Below are 17,364 nucleotides of genomic sequence, written 5' to 3'. Positions count from 1 at the left end.
AGTTTCAGCCAATCGGAGAAGAGGAGGCGGAGTCGGGAGGAGGCGAGGAGCCGCGCCTGCGCCGTGGGGCGCTCCCGGGGGTGGGTGGGTGGGGGGAGAGGAGCAGCCGCGGTGGCGATGAATTAACCTTGCGGTGCGGCGAGGGGGCGGGGCCGGGGGCGGGGCCTGCTCATTCATCCCGCTGCGGGGCCGCGCGGGGGTGGGGGCCGGGAGCGGGGTCGGCCGGGGCGGGGGGGTCCCGCGGGGGTCGCAGCCCCGCGCCATGCAGACCGCCCTGGACGCCTGGCAGGAGCTGCAGGACGACTTCCATCAGCTGCAGGTAGGGCTGGGGCTGGGGGGGGGGTGGAGAGGGTGGGGGTCCCCGCTTAACCCCCCCCTCCGGCTTCTCCTTGCAAGGGGCGCCCCCAGACCCTCGCTTGGGGAGAGGGCTCCCGCCACACAGCCCCAAAGCCTGCCCTGCGTCATCTCTGCCTGGGCTTTGGATTTTGGGGGGGGGGGATCACCTGCAGGGAGGAGCCTTGGCAGAAAATGGGGCTGGGGGCTTTTTGATGTCTCCCCCCCCACCCCCAGGGCCAGCAAGCATCCCTGGACCGTTTGAAGAGCTGCAAAGGCTGAGATATATTTGCCCCAAAATTCCTCTTTGGGGGGGGGGGTAAACAAAGCAGCTGGAGTTCGGGGGGACTCCCACACCCATCATCCACAGCAGGCCGGCAGTGAAGCCCAGCTCTGCCTGGGGTTGGAGGTCTGGGTGTGGGCTTTAAAGGAAGCTCGACTAGAAAGCTGGGGGGGGGGAAGCAATCGGTTGAGTTGCTTGTAAGAGGGAGGGGGGGTTAAGGTTTTTTTTTGCAGAGATTTAGGGGAGGGGGAGGCAGGATCCCCCCCCCATACACACACACACACAGAAAGGTTGGCAGTTCGGCGGTTCAAATCCCTAGTACAGGTCTCCTGCATGAGCAGGGGGGGCTGGACTAGATGACCCCCGAGGTCCCTTCCAACTCCGCTCCTGTTTACTTTCCGCAGGCCCCCCAGAAGGGGGGCTGTGGTGCAGCCAGATGTGACCTGGTGGGAAGACGGGGGTTGGAAAGTGTTTAGGGACCTTCGGCCTGGAAACGGAACAAATGGGAATAACCAGGTTAATTGCTAATTAACCCGTAGGCAAAAAATATGGGAGGGAGCAGGACGTGCCACTTAATGCCCACGCATGAAGGGCACATCTTGGCAGGTGAGAAGGCGGTGTTGGAAGGCTGCCTTCACCCAACAAGCTGGTTTAGAGTCCCAGAAAACCGCATGAAACTTTTGAGGCACAACTACAGTTAGTCCTCGGACTTACGGCCACAACGCATCCCAGCGTTTCCGCTGTTAAGCGGGACATTTGCCAAGTGAGCTTTGCCCCATCTGACCACCTTTCTAGACACGGTTGGTTAAGGGAACCCTTGGGGTTCAGCTTGTAATCTGGTTGTTAAGTGAAGCCCATTGAGTTTGCCGTTCAGAAGGTCGCAGGAGTGGATCGCGTGGACGCTGCCACTGTCATAAGTACATGCCAGTTGCCAAGCTTCTGGGTTTTGACGGTGGAACCCCGAGGAGGGGCTGCAATGGTCGTAAGTGTGAAAAACGGCCAATAAGTCCTTAATTAAGTGACTCTGTAACAGTCACTAAAATGAACGGTCGTAATCTGAGAACTGTTTATATTTGCAGTGGGATGCACTGGACACTTCGTTCTCGTTCTTTTATCCGTTCCTGGAGGAACTGTTTTTAGAAATGATTAATCTTCAACCCCGGGCCATCATGTGCCAAGTTTTGGAAGCAGCCATGCAGATTTTTCTGAGGTTCCCGGAATGGGTGGGTGGCAAGGAGGCCAATGGGTGAGCTGCCCCTCCAAATTTCCCGGAAACATCCCTCGGGTGCAGGAAAAAACCACAGGTCCTTCTTTTTGCAAAAAGATGCAAAAATTAATCTCTTGAGGTTGGCATCCTTAATTGGGGCTGATAAAGGGACGTGGTGGCTCAGGGGCTAAGACAGCTGAGCTTGTCGATCAGGAAGTTCGGCGGTTCGAATCCCTAACGCCGCGTCACGGAGTGAGCTCCATGTTACTATCCCAGCTTCTGCCAACTCCCAGAATTCCTCCTCCAGTCATGTTGGTTCAGGAACTCTGGCATTGAAGTGTGCAAATCTTAAAGCTGTCAAGTTACAAGACCCGTGCGCCCCTAACCCTTTAGGAAAAAAAAACAGGGGTCTTCAAAGTTGGCAGCTTTAAGACTTGTGGACTTCAACCCCCAGAATTCCTCCTCCAGTCATGTTGGTTCAGGAACTCTGGCATTGAAGTGTGCAAGTCTTAAAGCTGTCAAGTTACAAGACCCTTGTGCCCCTAACCCTTTAGGAAAAAAAAACAAAAACCCAGGGGTGTTCAAAGTTGACAGCTTTAAGACTTGTGGACTTCAACTCCCAGAATTCCTCCTCCAGTCCTCCTTAAGTCCACAAATCTTAAAAGTTTCCACGGTTGGAGACCCCTGTTGGACAGCTGGCCTCGGCGCCCCCCCTCTGCTTGCCCTGCCACTGGGCACCATCTGATACGTGTCCTTCACAAAGTGACCTCTTTAGGGGGGGGGGGGGAGATTTCCTGGCTGCCGGCAGCCGAATCCCTTCTCTGATTGACAAAAGCTCCTGTCCCAACTCTCTTTTAAAATCAGATCTCTTGTTTAAAGGACGCAGAGGACAGATTTGAAAAGTCACTCTTCCAAGGGATCTGGTTTGGATCGAGAGATTCTCTAGGCAGCTGGTCCTTGACTCATGATTTCTTTTATAAAGTTTTTTATTGAACACAAATTAAAACATTGGACACAGCATCCTGACAAATGTCTCACTAAAATATATCTATACTGTACAATATCTATACTAAGATATAAAGTTATACATTATGACCATCACATTTATTTACATTTGGTCTATTCAGTATTTGCAAACATAAAAATATCCTATTTCCATCCATATTGCTTTGTTTTTATCGTATAGACATTTTCACTGTTACAGTTTCATACATAATTCTAATCTCCGTTCTATAAATCTTAGCCGTTGTTATTTTGGGGTTTTTTTATTTCCTTTTCTCTTCCAACCATCGATAAAATTTGTCCCGGATCTTATAATATTCTGGTTCCTCTTTATTCTTCAATTCCCACGTCAATTAATCCATTTCAGCGCAAGTCAGAATTTTCCTAATTATTTCCTCTTCTTGTGGAATTTCCCTGTTTTTTTCCAGTTTTGGGCAAAGACCATTCTTGGTGCCGTAATAATATATATTGTTAGGTAAATTACCCCCCTTGTTATATTTATTGTTTATGATTCCCAAAAGAAAGAGTTCTGGCGTAAATTCTATTTGGAACCGGAATTTCTGTTAGGAAGTCAAGTAAAGGAGTTTTTGCCCAATCTTACAACTCTCTAGTTCAGTGTTTCTCAACCTTGGCAACTTAAAGATGTCCGGACTTCAACTCCCAGAATTCCCCAGCCAGCGAATTCGCTGGCTGGGGAATTCTGGGAGTTGAAGTCCGGACATCTTCAAGTTGCCAAGGTTGAGAAACACTGCGTCTAGCTGCAGATTTTTAAGCCCGTCGCTACCGTTGTTAAGTGAAACATAAGTTATTGAGCGAATCGGGCTTCCCCTATTTTGCTTGTCATCTCGGAAGGTGAGAAATGTTGATCAAACGGGTTTTGTTTATGTTTCACAACTGCTTTGGGAAAAGATTACTGATGATTTTATATTCATATAAAAAAATTCATATCCGGAGTCCTTCAGGATTGGGCGGCATACAAATCTATTAAAATTGACAAATTGAATTGAATTGATATCATTTTTTTATTTTATTTTAATTCAAACGTCTTCCATTAAGCAGTGTATCGTCTGGGTGCATATATATTTGTGCAAATATTTTATACAATAGCATTTACAGATTAGAGCCATATTTTTACTATTTTATTTATTCTTAACTAAATACTAATATTGCCGTAATATTCTACCATACCTAATACTATAACAATCCTCTTCTTAACTTGTTCAACTTTGTTAAAGCATTTTCTCTATTTCTATTTTTCTCTCTTTCTCCTTTTTTCCACATTTCATATTTATTCTATAAAATAATTCCCATCTACTGTAATAATCAGATTGTTTACTCTCTTTAATTCCGAGTGTTAACTTATTCATTTCTGCACATTCTGATATTTTCCCAATCACATTCTCATCCATAAGGATAGCTTCATTTTTCCAATTTTGTGCAAATACAATCCTAACTGTGGTTATTCCATGAATTATCAAATATACATTTTCTTTACTATTAAGTTTCTGGTCAAATCCCCAACAACAATAATTCAGGTTTCAGATCAATCTGTTGTTGTGTCATCTCCTCAAGCTACGTTGATATTCACAGGTGGGAAGTAATTATTGGAAATGTGTCTTTCCCCTCCTTTTATCTCTTTTCTGAATCTGTTTTTTAAGACCTCTTGTTCTTTTGGATCCTGTTTTGTGACGGGCGAGGCTGCTCCAGGCGCGGCATTAAACTTCTAATAAATTTAGGAAATCGTGCCGGCTGATCTTCCCATGCAACCAGTTCCCCCACGTCGTTCTTTTTTCAAGCGAAGGTGAAATTGGCGCCAACCAAACTCGGCGAAATCTAAACAAGCAAACGTTGTAACTGCAGGCCTCTCACTTCGAATAAATTCCTGCTGCTCTGAATCTAATGCGCCTTTTAAATATTTATAGGAAACCCACAAAATCTACAAGCAAAAATTGGAGGAACTCACCGGCGTGCAGGAGGCGTGCGCCAGTTCCGTGAAGAAGCAGAAAGAGAGGCTGAAGGAGTTTCAGAAGAACTTCAAGAGGTAACAGGGGCTTCTCCCGCTCTTAGTATAGGTAGTCCTCAACTTATAACAGTTTGTTTAGTGACCAAAAGTTTTAATAGCAATAGCAGTTAGACTTATATACCACTTCATAGGGCTTTCAGCCCTCTCTAAGTGGTTTACAGAGTCAGCATATTGCCCCCAACAACAATCCAGGTCCTCATTTTACCCACCTCGGAAGGATGGAAGGCTGAGTCAACCCTGAGCCGGTGAGATTTGAACAGCCGAACTGCAGATCTGCAGTCAGCTGAAGTAGCCTGCAGTGCTGCATTTAACCACTGCGCCACCTCGGCTCTGAGGGCCACGGCGCTGAGAAAAGCGACTTGTGGCCGTTGCTTCATACAACCGTCATAGCGTTCCCGTGGTCACGTGGTCGAAACCAGACAGCTGACTCGTATTTATGACGGCGGCAGCGTCTCGGGAGGGGGGTGTCATGTGATCTCCTTTGGCAACCTTCTGACAAGCCACGTCAGAAGGGGAAGCCAGATTCACTTAACAACCGTGTTCCTAACTTAACCACCGCCGAGATTCACTTAACAACAGTGGCGAGAAAAGTCGTAACAAGGGGCACGGTGTCAGGCCTGCAGCCATCTTTTCTTTTGGGTCTCTGGCCTGCCACACTTTCTATTCTTCTACTAGGCCTTTTCTATGGTGGGAAAATGGGATTGTACGGAGTTAGATGCTATGTAGCCATAACAACATTCTTCCTAGAAAGCCAAGGTCATCCTTTGTCTCTGCACCTGACCAGAACTGGATGGGTGGAAACTGCCAGTGTGGCAGTGGAAGATGGGACCATGGGATGGACTTGTGGGTGTGGGGGCAAGATCCTGACCCTTTCACCTAGGTGGGGGAAACCGGGAAGCTTTCAGATTCGGGTTTCCCCAGATGTGCCAACGTGGCTCTCTTCATAAATTGGAACTTCTGAGGAATCCTTGGGCTCAATTGTGTTGTGAAGGTGAATCCGTGCTTACTGCTTTCCGCTGCTGTGATTGACTCCCAGGCTCTTACTTTTAACACACCTGTGCTTGTGTTCCTCCACTCCCCCCCCCTCCCTCCGCGTCCAGATGCCACGGCCAGGGAAGCTCGGAAACGGAGCGCATCCTGCAGATCAACAACCAGATCCGCGATCGCCAGAATGTTTTCTTCGACATGGAGGCCTATTTGCCGAAGAGGAACAGGTAGGCGTGGTACCTCGAAGCCCATCAGGAGCTGCACGCAGGGAGGTTGATGCAGAGGGGTGTTATTACAAGAGAAACGAGGGTGTTTTTCTAACCCTCCCATGGGGCCCGGAGTCCTTTTTAGCAGAAAGCAAAACCTGTCGTCACGGGAGCTGAAAGCAAAGCTTTGGCAGAAGCGTTCCAGAATCACCTTTTGATCCATCTCTAAAAAAATCAGAGTTTGCACAACCGGAGATATTTGGCGATGGGAGGACATTGGCAGGGTTCAAAGCGCTTCTGGGCAGTGGCTTATGCTGTTGAATCTCCTCCTTGATGTCCCCTTCATGCCCACCTTTACTTAAAACAATCCTGTTCTGACTGAGGCTTCCCGAGAGCATGAAGCCAACTCCTGGTCCCGACAAAAACCCCTTTTATTAATTGACTGTAAATTCCGCTCGTTCCCATCCAGCGAAGTCTTTCAAGGGAGGATTTATGGTCACAGACCTTCTCTGGCTTGGAGAGCTGCCAGGTGGAGATTTGAAAAACTTGGCAAGGAGTCTCGGAGAGTCCCGAACCAATGAAGCCAACTAATTATCTCCTGCAAACTCCACTCCCCTTTCGCTCCTCTTTTATTTCCTCTGGGAGGGGCCAGTCACCGTCCACCTGTGGCCTTACTCCCAAGTCAACCCCTGTTCCTTAGCTCCTCCCTTCATCTGGCAACTCTGTGCATGCGCCCACTGGGAACAGGCTCCAGCTGTTCTTCTGCCTCACTGATATCCGACTCCGAAGGCAGCTGATAACTGTCGGACGGCCCTGGCCCCCTCTCTGCCTCCGACACAGAGCCCTCCTCAGAGCCTTCCCCAGACTCCAGGACTGGCCCAGGTTCCTCCCCAACCCTCCTCACTTTCTGAAGCTGCTGCCACCTCTGCTGGCCACTGGTGGGCCACAATAAATCCCAGTTGAGGATGGGGGCTGTTTGAGAGCTGCCCTGGTCATCCGTGGAGGGCAGGAGGCCCGCAACCAGCCAAGCCACAGAGGGGCTAAGAGGGAGAGTTGATGGACCTACTTGGAGGAGGATTTCTGCATCATTTGGCACCCCTAGCCAAAGTTTTGCCGAGTTCCCATGTTGTTCCATAACGGGGGCTTTTGAGATTGGATCGTCTTCTGCTGTTTATTAAGGCAGCAATTAATTTCACTCTGTTTATTAGTAAGTTTCAGCTACCCAGCATCACCCAGAGTCATGTATTTGAGGTGGGCCTCTGGGTAAATCTAGTTTTTAAAAAAATGAATTTACAAATGCTTCTTTATTGGGTGGATCAAAGGGAATTATAAATATCACCCCGGATGTGTTGGGGCTACAATTTCCACCGGCCTCGACTTGCAACGCAGCTAGTCCTCAATGTACGACCATAACCGAGCCCAACATTAGGATTGTAATTCGTAATTTTTATGACCTCTTGGCTTGTGCCACGGTTGTTAAGCAAACACAATGATTGTTAAATGAGTCTTGTTTCCCCCAGTGGATAATTTTTTTTGCCAGAAACGTTCAACTGATGTCTGATTTTTTTTTCTACTGATGTGATTGTTATTTTTCCCCCTTTTTAGTCTGTACTTAAATCTGGTGTTGGGAAACGTTAACGTGACTCTACTAAGCGACCAGGCCAAGTAAGTTGAATTCTCTGCTATTTTAGATTATTTCCATTTAGAGGAGTGGGAAATGGAGAAGACGGGGCGGGGGGAGGCTTGCAAGCAAAGAACCTGCTTCTACTGGACAAGAGACTACAGTGCCTAGTTTCCCCGGCCAAGATGAGGGTTGCGGTGGATGGACACCTGTTGAGAAGGCTGGTTCACTAAGAGCTGCCTTCTGAAACTCTTGAATTGGTTACATCTCGTCTGTCCAAATGGCCTGCACTGGCCACTAGCTATCAATCCTGGATTGTAAACAAACCAGGAATTGTGGTCTTGTTCTGACCCAGGCTTCCCGAGAGCATGAAACAAACTCCTGGTCCCGACAAAAACCCCTTTTTATTAATTGGCTGTGAATTCTGCTCCTTCACATCCAGCAAAGTCTTTTGAGGGAGGATTTACGGTCACAGACCTTATCTGGCTTGGAGAACTGCCAGGTGGAGATCTGCAGAACTTGGCAAGGAGCCTCGGAGAGTCACAAACCAATTAAGTGAACTAATTCTCTCCTGCAAACTCCCCTCCCCTTTCGCTCCTCTTTTATTCCCTCTGGGAGGGGCCATTCACCGTCCACCTGTGGCCTTACTCCCAAGTCAACCCCTGTTCTTTAGCTCTTCCCTTCGTCCAGCAACTCTGCGCATGGGTACACTGGGAACAGGCTCCAGCTGTTCTTCTGCCTCACTGATGTCTGACTCTGAAGGCAGCTGATAACTGGCATACGGCTCTTGCCCCCTCTCTGGCTCCGACACAGAGCCCTCCTCAGAGCTTTCCCCAGACTCCAGGACTGGCCCAGGTTCCTCCCCAACCCTCCTCACTCTCCGAATCTGCTACCATCTCCGCTGGCCGGCCACAATAGGTCCGTCAGAACAAAACTGCAGGACGAGGAATGGAGAAGGTGGCAAGGTGGACCAGAATGCCAACTCGGGCTTTACAGCGGCATGTCTCTCTTCCAACCTCTTTCGCTCTAGGTTTGCCTACAAAGACGAATACGAAAAATTCAAACTCTGTTTAACCATCATCCTGTTGCTGGGAGCAGTTGCATGTCGGTTTGTTCTCCATTATCGGTAAGTCGGCAAGTTTGGTGGCTCAGAAAAACGGTTGTCCTTGTTCATGTTTTGAATTGAAGCCGTGGATTTTCAACCCGCACACAGGGGTGGGTTCCTACCAGTTTGGACCGGTTCGGCCAAATAGGTAGTAACTCGGCCGGACACGAGACTGTACTGGTTCTATCCTGGGAGCCACCATCTTTATTTTCTGCGTGACCCGTCAAAACCGCGGACCACAAAAGCGTGCTCGACGAAAGCGCGCATTTGACGTCATCACAGTGCGACGAAAAAAATTAAAAATTGAAATAAAAATAAAATTAAAGCAAGCCGATTCACATAAAGGTAAGGGTTAGGTTTAGGGTTAGGGTTAGGGTTAGGTTAAGGGTTAGGGTTAAGTTTAGAGCGTTAGGGTTACGTTTAGCGTTAGGTTAAGGGTTAGCATTAGGTTTAGCGTTAGGTTAAGGGTTAGGTTTAGGGTTAGATTTAGGGTTAGGTTAAGGGTTAGGTTTAGGGTTAGGTTTGGGGGGGTTAGGGTAAGGTTTTCGCTTTATTTTTACATGTATCGATCACAGCGCGATGTTTTCGTCGCGCTGTGATGACGTCACGTACGCGCTTTCGTCGAGCGCGCTTTTGTCTACCGCGGTTTTGTGGTGGAACCATTTTCTGTTCTGCACTGCGCAGAACAATCTTCATTGAAAAAAAATGAAATTTCCCCCCTTTTTTAATGGTGTGCATATGTGCAGACCAGTGGTGGGTTTCAAAAATTGTTCGAACCTACTCTGTGGGGGTGGCCTCCTTTGTGGGAGTGGCTTGCCCATGTGACTGGGTGGGAGTGGCTTGCTGCCCATGTGACCAGGTGGGAGTGGCTTGCCGCCCATGTGACCGGATATGAAGACACTTGTCAGAACCACCTTAAATTACCTCCCACACAGCACTGGCATGCATAAGAATGTGATGTCAACTTGTTTTTTAAAAGGCATCTTTGGTTTGCGTTAAAACAACTTCCACACACGCAATGTTCTGATTGCACCACAAACGCAGTCGTCATCCTTACCTTCCACAGAGGCACTGAGTTTTATAAATATGAGCATGATAGTGTAGAATAATCATATCCAAGGACCAGTGGTGGGTTTCAAAAACTTTTGGAACCTCTTCTGTAGGTGTGGCCTGCTTTCCGGGTCAACTGGTGGAACCTCTTCTAACTGGTTCGGTAGATTTGACGAACCGGTTCTACCGAATAGGTGCGAACTGGTAGGAACCCACATCTGGTGCAGACCATTTAAAGTGCAAATGCGCGCGCGTGCAAAAGAAATTGGGCACTGAACCAAATAGTAATGCCAGCAGGAATCCACCCTTTCCCACATAGTATCTGCACTGACTCCATTTAAAAAAAAAAAAGTATAGTTTTACTTAAAAAAATATGTACCTACGTGTACTGATATAAATATTATTCTGGGTGTTCTGGCTTTTGGAGGGTGGGAAATAACCCCCTATTTTTCCCACAGGGTCACCGATGAAGTGTTCAACTTCCTCTTGGTATGGTACTACTGCACCCTGACGATAAGAGAAAGCATCCTCATGAGCAATGGATCAAGGTGCTAGTCCTCAAGATGGCGGGGGGGGGCATTTTGACGTCCCACCCGTCTTCCAGTGGGATTCTACTGCTCTGTGCTGCGCTAGAAAGCATAACGTGGATTAAAAGCGTGTCTTTTTTTAAAAAAATTCCAGGATTAAAGGCTGGTGGGTGTCCCATCATTACATCTCAACGTTCTTATCTGGCGTGATGCTAACATGGTAAGCAGTTCCCCCCCCCCTAATTTTAATCCTTTCAACGGCAGACCAGCTTTAGAGATTCTTGGATGATAAAAAGAGAATTGAGTCCATTGAATTATTTTAAGAGTAATTCCAGTTTTCTGTGTTCTCTTAATTTTGGCTGAACGTCATAATCTCTTCTATCTGGGTTGGTTCAATTTTTGGTTGGCTTAGGCCAACTTCGGCAACTTTTAAGGCTTGTGGACTTCAACTCCCAGAATTCCCCAGGACTTCAACTTGTGTAGTTGAAGTCCACAAGTCTTAAAAAGTTGCTGAAAGTTAGTCACCCCTGATCTAAGCTGAATTTCCTCAACCGTTTTCTTCTTCAGAGAAAAAAGAAAATTTATCTGAAGAGAGGAAATTTAAATGTCCTCTCTGCCACGCATGGCTTCTGATGCAATAGGATATGACAATCACAGCTGTGTCATCTCTCTTGCATCGTTCCCATGGTTGTTTTTCCCCCTCTCTTTTCCCCCCCCCCCCTGTTTCCACAGGCCAGAGGGTCTCATGTACCAAATATTCCGGAACCAATTTTTATCTTTCTCCATTTTTCAGAGTAAGTAAATACACTTAGCGGATCCACAATAAAAACGTGGGATTTTGGGGGAAGCCAGGTGCGGGTGAGAAAGTTCATTATTTATTTATCTCATGGGGGGGGGGGGTATGGATTAGTCCTCCACTTATAACCACATTTGGGACTGGAACATGCATGGCTAAAGCGCCTGATTCCATGACCTTTTTTTGTGGTGTTGTTAAGTGGATCACAACGGCGGTTAAGCAAATCTGGACTTTGCTCATCAGAAAGTCGCAAATGAAAATATTGTAATGTGCAGAAGGGGACAGACTAACGCTTGCTATTAAGGATAAAGGAGAAACCGAATATTTTTAGAGCCGAGGTGGCGCAGTGGTGAAATGCAGCACTGCAGGCTACTTCAGTTCTGCAGTTCGGCTGTTCAAATCTCACCGGCTCAAGGTTGACTCAGCCTTCCATCCTTCGGAGGTGGGTGAAATGAGGACCCGGATTGTTGTTGGGGGCAATATGCCGAGACTGTAAAACCGCTTAGAGAGGGCTGAAAGCCCTATGAAAGCGGTATATAAGTCGAACTGCTATTGCTATTGCTATTTTGACCTGGGAAAACATTTGATCAATGGCTAGATAACAGAAACAACAGAAGTTGGAAAGGAAGAGAGCAAATGGTGAAATGGAGAGCAGTAAAGATGAGGATGTTAAGTATTAATGTTATTATCTCATCATGTTACTATATTATCAACATGATGGCGAGGGATATCACAACCAAGATGTGTAAATAGGACTATCTAAACTTAACTCTACCCAGACCGCACACTGTTTGATGAAAACTGAATGCTATATAAATAAAACAAATAAGACATGTTAAAAAAAGAAAGTCATAGACGCCAGTCATGTGATTCCAGATGCTGCAACCATTGTAAATACAATTTCATCGTTGGGCACCCAAATTTTGATCACATGACTGCGGGGATGCTGCAGTGGTCATATGTGCGAGGATCGGTCTGAATTTTTTCCAGCATTGCCGTACCTTCAAGTGCTTGTAAGACAAGGATTATCTGTAGGGCCAGGTGTAAATCGCCGAAGGTTAATAAGAAAAGATGCGGAGACTCTAGAAAGAGTGCAGAGAAGAGCAACCAAGAGGATTAGGGGACTGGAGGCTAAAACATATGAAGAACAGTTGCAGGAATTTTGGGTATGTCTAGTTTAATGAAAAGAAGGACTAGGGGAGATATGATAGCAGTCTTCCAATATCTCAGGGGTTGCCCCAAAGAAGAGGGAGTCAAGCTATTCTCCAAAGCACCTGTTGGTAGAACAAGAAGCAATGGGTGGAAACTAATCAAGGAGAGAAGCAACTTAGAACTGAGGAGAAATTTCCTGACAGTGATAACAATCAGTGGAACAGAAGTTGCCTCCAGAAGTTGTGAATCCTCCAACACTGGAAGTCTTTAAGAAGGTGTTGGACAACTGTTTGTCTGAAGTGGTGTGGGGTTTCCTGCCTAGGCAGGGGGTTGGACTAGAGGACCTCCAAGGTCCCTTCCAACTCTGCTATTGTATTGTAATAAATTGCAGCCTTTTTTTAAAAAAAAAAATTGAAGCCTATTTCCCCCCTTTTTTTTTTCCTTTCCTTTCCAGGCTGTGTGCAATTCCTCCAATATTATTACCAAAGTGGCTGCCTTTATCGACTTCGTGCCCTGGGAAAAAGAAACCACTTGGATCTCACAGTGGGTAAGCCTCGTGCCCGGATTAGGCACTCCGATTTGTTTGGAGGCTTGTAGTTTTCCAGTGTTTGGATCAGGGGTCTCACCAATCTGGGGGGAAATGCCTAGAAACGGGTATTTTCAATCGGGCAGCTTCACGAGGGATCCCGTCTGTTGTTTCTGTCTTTGTTGCAATTTAATATTGCATTAAAAGGTATTCTGAACCGGTTCCCTCAAAACAAAAAAACCCCTCTGAAGTGAACTCAAAGATTCCTTTATTCGGAACGCCGGCAAAAAGTTTCTCTCGCCGCAGGCTAACAAGTCTGTCTGGCCAGAAGATGGAAGAGTTGTCTGCCACATCTATTCATCTCCGCCCCCTGCCTTTGATCCCCAGAGCTAGGGTGAGACTTCGCTAGCAGCGGTGGCTTTTCCGTCCTGAGGACCAGCCCATAGATTTCCACTGCTCTCCTCTCCTCTGCCACATCTATTCATCTCCGCCCCCTGCCTTTGATCCCCAGAGCTAGGGTGGGGTTTTGCTAGCAATGATGGCTTTTCCGTCCTGAGGACCAGCCCATAGATTTCCACTGCTCTCCCCTCCTCTGCCACATCTATTCATCTCCGCCCCCTGCCTTTGATCCCCAGAGCTAGGGTAGGGTTTTGCTAGCAATGATGGATTTTCTGTCCCAAGGACCGGCCCATAGATTTCCACTGCTCTCCTCTCCTCTGCCACATCTATTCATCTCCGCCCCCTGCCTTTGATCCCCAGAGCAAGGGTGGGGCTTCGCTAGCAGTGGTGGCTCTTCCGTCCCAAGGACCGGCCCATAGATTTCCACTGCTCTCCTCTAGTCTGCCACATCTATTCATCTCCGCCCCCTGCCTTTGATCCCCAGAGCTACAGTGGGGCTTGGCTACCAGCTGTGGCTCTTCCGTCCTGACGACCAACCCATAAATTTCCACTGCTCTCCTCTCCTCTGCCACATCTATTCATCTCTACCCCCTGCCTTTGATCCCCAGAGCTAGGGTGGGGTTTTGCTAGCAATGATGGCTTTTCCATCCCGAGGACCGGCCCATAGATTTCCACTGCTCTCCTCTCCTCTGCTTTTTCTGTGCATCCGTGCGTCAGACACTGGACCCGGCTGTTCCTCCTCTTCCTCATCAGCCACCTCCATACCGGGGGGTGTTGACTCTCCATCTGACGGCTGACGGACAGCCCAGGCTCCCCCTCTGCCTCTCCCTCTGACAGCTCCATTCCCTCTTCCCCCGCGGAGCGCTCAGGTTGCCTTGATACTGGTCCTAACTCCCACGCCTCCTCCTCCTCATCAATTCAGCTGCTGGAGGCCATAACAGGCCATAACAAAAGGTTTCAGGAGAGACATTTGGAACCCAAATCTCCGTTTCCGTCGGTTTTGAAATAAATTCTTTTTTTTTGTTTATTTCCGCTTTGGTGGACTGCATCTCTCGTGACCCTCAGAAACGGTTTCCCTCGTAACAACATTGGATAAAAAAAAATGCCCTTTGAGCTGTTTAATTTGACTGCGGTTATTTTGATCTTTTGACAGAAGGATTTCAGTCCTGGATGTGGCGAGGACTGACATTTCTCCTCCCTTTCCTGTTCTGTGGACACGTAAGTTGGATACCACGCCGTTTGCCGATATATTTGTTAAGTATACAGGCGGTCCTGGTTGACTGCAACTGTCAATCATTCTCTTGGGAGGAATACGGTGCGTAAAATCCTTCTCGGTTTCTCAAGCTTTACAATCATGGCTCAGATCTCTGTGAGTAGAAACCTTGTTCCTAAATCTTCCTCTCTCTTTCCCCCCACCCCTCTCTTCTTCTTCTTCCCTCGGCTTAAGTTTTGGCAACTCTACAACGCAATCACCCTTTTCGAACTGTCGAGGCACGAGAAATGTAAAGAATGGCAAGTGAGTGTTTTGCGGTTCAAAATAATTTTTTACTCTGTAACGGAGAATGGGCGGGTTGAGAAACGTAGAAAGGGAAACAGAAGAAGAGTTGAGAGGAATGTGGTTTTAATATTTGCAGAGTTGCGAACAGCTGAAAAGGCCTCATAAAATGAAGTTTTCTGAACTGTTCGGGCATCATTTTTTCATCCCAACTGAAGTTAGAGATTTGGTAACCTTGAATATTGCACTGCTCTTTCCCCTTCTTGTCCACAACTTCGTGTTGTGGCCCGCCGGCAGCAGAGTCGGACAGTAAGGAGGTTGGGGAGGAACATGGAACAGTCCTGGGGGCTGGTTCCACCACAAATCCGCGAAGCCCTTATCCGCGGAGACATAAGCGCGAAGACTAATTCGCGCCGTTCAAAGCGCTAAGGAAAAACGCGACCCTACCGCGATGACATAATTGCGGAGGGCAAATCCGCGCATTCCCAAGAACTCAGTACCCTAAACCTAACCCTAAACCAAACCCTAAAACAAACCCCTAAACCTAATCCTAACCCTTACCTTAATGGAAATCGGCTTTCTGCCGCGGCACCGTTTTAAAGCGCCCTTCTGTTGCCGCGCTGTTGTCGCGGCGGTGATGACATCGCGGCTTTAGCAACGCGCTTATGTCTCCGCGGATAAGGGCTTCGCGGTTTTGTCGTGCCACGCTGGGGGCTGAGGAAAGCTCAGACGACGGCTCAGTGTCAGAGGCAGAGAGGGAGCTAGTGAGGCAGAGGAACAGCTGGAGCCTGTTCCCAGTGTGCGCGTACGGAGAGCTGCCAGAAGACAAGAACAACTAAGAAAGCGGGGTCGACTTGGGAGTAAAGCCCCACCTTGGAGGTGATTGGCTCCTCCCACAGGAAACAAAAGAGGAGCGAACGGGGAGGGGGCTTTTGCAGGAAACAATTCGTTCCCTCGGCCGTTTCAAGAGTGGAAAGTTCAGTTCGTGACTATAAGAGACTTTGTGTCTTGCCCTGCTATTTGGCAGCTCGCCAAGCGAGATAAGGTTCGTGTGGATAAACATTCCTCGGAAAGACTGTTTGCCAAGCCCTGCTGACTGTGAATGAAAGGAATTCACAGTCATGTAAATAAAAGAGGTTTTGCCAGGACCCAGACTCGGCTTCATGTTTTTTAAGGAAGCCTAAGTCAGAACACTTCCAACAGTTTTGAGCGGTACGGCTGAGCCAAGCGCCGAGCCCTATACACTTAGAGATAATCGGTAGTTCTATTTAAGCAGCTTAGCTGCTTCTCAAGATGAGTAATATCCGAGCGGCGTGCTTTCCTTGTTCAATTAATCCACCATAATCAGAAATTGCTTCAAGGAGAACAAAGAGAAATCTTCTTTGATCCACCATAAATGAACAATGACCAGCTCCTGTTAGTTATTAGTTATAAACGATCCCTCAAAATGCTTTCTTAATCTGGTGCCTGCAGGTTTATTGCTAAGAGTTAGTGATTCTTGATTCTGACATATCAAGAGGACAACTTAACCGGGGGGGGGGGGATTTTGCTCCTCACACTTTTCCAGCGTGATTTTTTTCCCCATTAGTTGTCACATATACATGGGTGTCTCTCTATGTGGGTACACCCCAGTTCGTCTAAACCGGTAGTAAAAAAATGCTACTTGTTTGGGCGAAACGGTAATCAGCTGTGCCGTGCAATTTATATTTGCTAGAAATCGCGCAGCATAACTGATTGTTGCACAGCTGATCGTTGGAACTTTTAAAAAACTTTTTAAATCATTTTACTACCAGTTCAGTTAAAAAATGCTTTAGAAAGTTCCGACGATCAGCTGTGTGACAATCAGCTGTGCCGCGCAATTTATATTTGCTGGAAATCGTGCAGCATAGCTGATTGTTGCACAGCTGATCGTTGGAACTTTTGAAAAACTTTTTAAAGCATTTGTTTTTACTACCGGTTCAGTTAAAAAATGCTTTAAAAAGTTCCGACTATCAGCTGTGTGACAATCAGCTGGGCTGTGCAATTTTTATTTGCTAGAAAGCAGGAAATTCTGCTTTCTAGAGATATAAATCGCGCGGCATAGCTGTTCCCCCCCCGCCCCCCCGGATCTTCTACTTATCTTTGCAGACTCAGAAAAGGCTTCTTAGCGCCTGCGGTGCGCCTGTGCGTGAAGCAAACCGGTAGCCGACTTCAGAGCATTCCTCCCCCCCCGGTACATCCCTCTTGTCTTCCTCCTTGTCTTCTGCAGGTTTCGGTCCTGGCCCTGACATTTCTCATCCTCTTCCTCGGAAACTTCCTCACTACGCTGAAAGTGGTCCATACGAAATTGCAGAAGAACAAAACCAAGAAGTTGTGAAACTTGAACTGGCGGGGCGGGTCCCAGTCGACGTGGGACGGAGTCCTTGTTCGTGGCGGCCTTCTCTGCATGTGTTCCAACTAGTTCTCCAGCTTCCTGACCGGCCCCCCGCTGCTAAGCGAAGCCCCGGAGGAAATTCCACGCGACGTCCTGTTGTTTTCCTCCAGAACTGACTGATTAGTCAATGCTGATGTCTTCCTACTAATGAATGACCTGTTTATATATTTATATTGAATGCAAGATCCCCAGTTTGGGGGGAGCCATAATGTTGGCTCTCTCTGGGAGGGAGATGGATG

General features: G+C 47.6%; 1 protein-coding gene across 1 annotated transcript; it reads left to right on the top strand.

The window, feature by feature from the left end:
* The first annotated feature begins 209 nt into the window (after positions 1 to 209).
* TMEM120B (transmembrane protein 120B) lies at positions 210 to 17,210 on the top strand. Its single transcript, XM_087705502.1, has 12 exons — positions 210 to 319; positions 4,748 to 4,866; positions 5,949 to 6,062; positions 7,647 to 7,706; positions 8,693 to 8,788; positions 10,276 to 10,365; positions 10,499 to 10,564; positions 11,077 to 11,138; positions 12,747 to 12,839; positions 14,371 to 14,435; positions 14,665 to 14,733; positions 16,961 to 17,210. Exons 1-12 carry the CDS (start codon positions 263 to 265, stop codon positions 17,066 to 17,068), a joined length of 999 nt encoding a protein of 332 aa, XP_087561628.1. The 5' UTR covers positions 210 to 262; the 3' UTR covers positions 17,069 to 17,210.
* The last annotated feature ends 154 nt before the right edge of the window (positions 17,211 to 17,364 follow it).

This window comes from Thamnophis sirtalis, unplaced genomic scaffold (genome assembly GCF_051295495.1).
Source record: "Thamnophis sirtalis isolate CommonGarterSnake01/CBP01778 unplaced genomic scaffold, rThaSir2_p1.2 scaffold_2, whole genome shotgun sequence".
Taxonomy (NCBI): Eukaryota; Metazoa; Chordata; class Lepidosauria; order Squamata; family Natricidae; genus Thamnophis; species Thamnophis sirtalis.
This window is presented reverse-complemented; position numbering and strand designations above follow the sequence as displayed.

Bases quoted from the DNA above. Each gene is read 5' to 3' on its own strand.
- TMEM120B (XM_087705502.1), top strand. From the start codon at position 263: ATGCAGACCGCCCTGGACGCCTGGCAGGAGCTGCAGGACGACTTCCAT. The intron at 10,565-11,076 runs GTAAGCAGTTCC...CTGTTTCCACAG, and splicing joins TCTGGCGTGATGCTAACATG to GCCAGAGGGTCTCATGTACC. The intron at 11,139-12,746 runs GTAAGTAAATAC...TTTCCTTTCCAG, and splicing joins ATCTTTCTCCATTTTTCAGA to GCTGTGTGCAATTCCTCCAA.